This window comes from Emiliania huxleyi, assembly GCF_000372725.1.
Source record: "Emiliania huxleyi CCMP1516 unplaced genomic scaffold EMIHUscaffold_9176, whole genome shotgun sequence".
Lineage (NCBI taxonomy): Eukaryota > Haptophyta > Isochrysidales > Noelaerhabdaceae > Emiliania > Emiliania huxleyi.
In genome coordinates, this window is record NW_005195165.1 from 1 (window position 1) to 1,198 (window position 1,198).

Sequence of the window (1,198 nt, forward strand, 5' to 3'; positions counted from 1 at the left end):
GGCCATCTCGGCTGTGGTCGAGCTCGATGACGTGCGGCGGCGTCTCAAGTGTCACCTTCGCCGTGTTGCCATTCGCGCCAAACAGTGCCTTGGTCTTAGCACAGTGTGGGCAGTACGACTTTGAGAAGATCACCACCTCGGCGCTCGCAATCAACTCCTCGACCAGCCTGTGGCACTCGTCGCGCTCCACCTGCGACGCACGCGAGGCTCGTGCCGCCACGTACGCGCCTGCCACGGCTGCGCCCGCAGCCGCGCCAGCGGCAAATTCCGAGATGCGCTCCATACACACAAACTGGGAACGAGCGCCCCCCCGGGGCGGACCGCCGTGGCAGTGGCCGGATGGCCGGAGTCGGCCTTTTGTAAGAATTCCTTCGTCGTAAAAAAATGGGGAAGCACCGCTTCTGTCAAGAGCGCCTTCAGAGAAAAAAATCGGTAATGTACGTAAGAGCCACAACGACAAATATCTACCCTTATAAGTCTCTCGCGGGCGTCGTGTCGGCGCCGACGCTCTTTTAACGTAGAACGTCCCAGGCCGAAATCCGCCCGCCACGATCGATCAGTCCACAATCGTCGGCCCCCAGCGACCCGCAGCGATGGATGCCGCCGCCCCCCCGCCCCCTGCGGCTGACGCGCCGATGCACGACCGGCCTCCGTCGGATGGCTCTCCGGCCTCTCCGGCCGCTGACGCGGCCGCCCATGCTGCTGCCGATCCGGTCCCTCTCACGCTCAGCGATACGGCTTTATCCGCACAAGCTACGACAACTTTGAGGTCGCCGGCTTTGGCCAGGTGCAGCCACCACCTGCTTGCCTCCATGTTCACGCTTCGCGCCCCTCCCCCCCTCTGACACCGCCGTATGACCTTAGGTGAGGGGCACGACTACCCGCCTGGAAGGCGCTCTCATCAGCAAGTCACCCAGGCACCAACTCCTGGGCGTTTACGCTTGACTACGAAACCATGCAGTGGATGCAGCTCGATCAAAACGGCGACGCCAACAGCTGGTCCCTGGGCGAGTTCCTCGCCCAGGATGAGGTGCGAGTCATGATGCTCGACCCAGCGTGCACCAAGTCGCTCACATTCCGTGAGTTCGTCAACGGGCCGATCATCTCTCCAGTCGACTGCGATCTCGGACTCCGACAACTGGACCGGTGCACCAGCCGCGGAGGACGATGGCTCCCTCGACGACATCCCTTCATCGAC

General features: G+C 62.9%; 1 protein-coding gene across 1 annotated transcript; it reads right to left on the minus strand.

The window, feature by feature from the left end:
- Positions 1-55: 55 nt before the first annotated feature.
- EMIHUDRAFT_259434 (hypothetical protein) lies at positions 56-283 on the minus strand (the record flags this gene model as incomplete). The annotated part of the gene is made up of 1 exon (XM_005757273.1): positions 56-283. A coding segment is annotated over one exon (228 nt), but the record flags the coding sequence as incomplete, so codon positions are not given.
- Between the last annotated feature and the right edge of the window lie 915 nt (positions 284-1,198).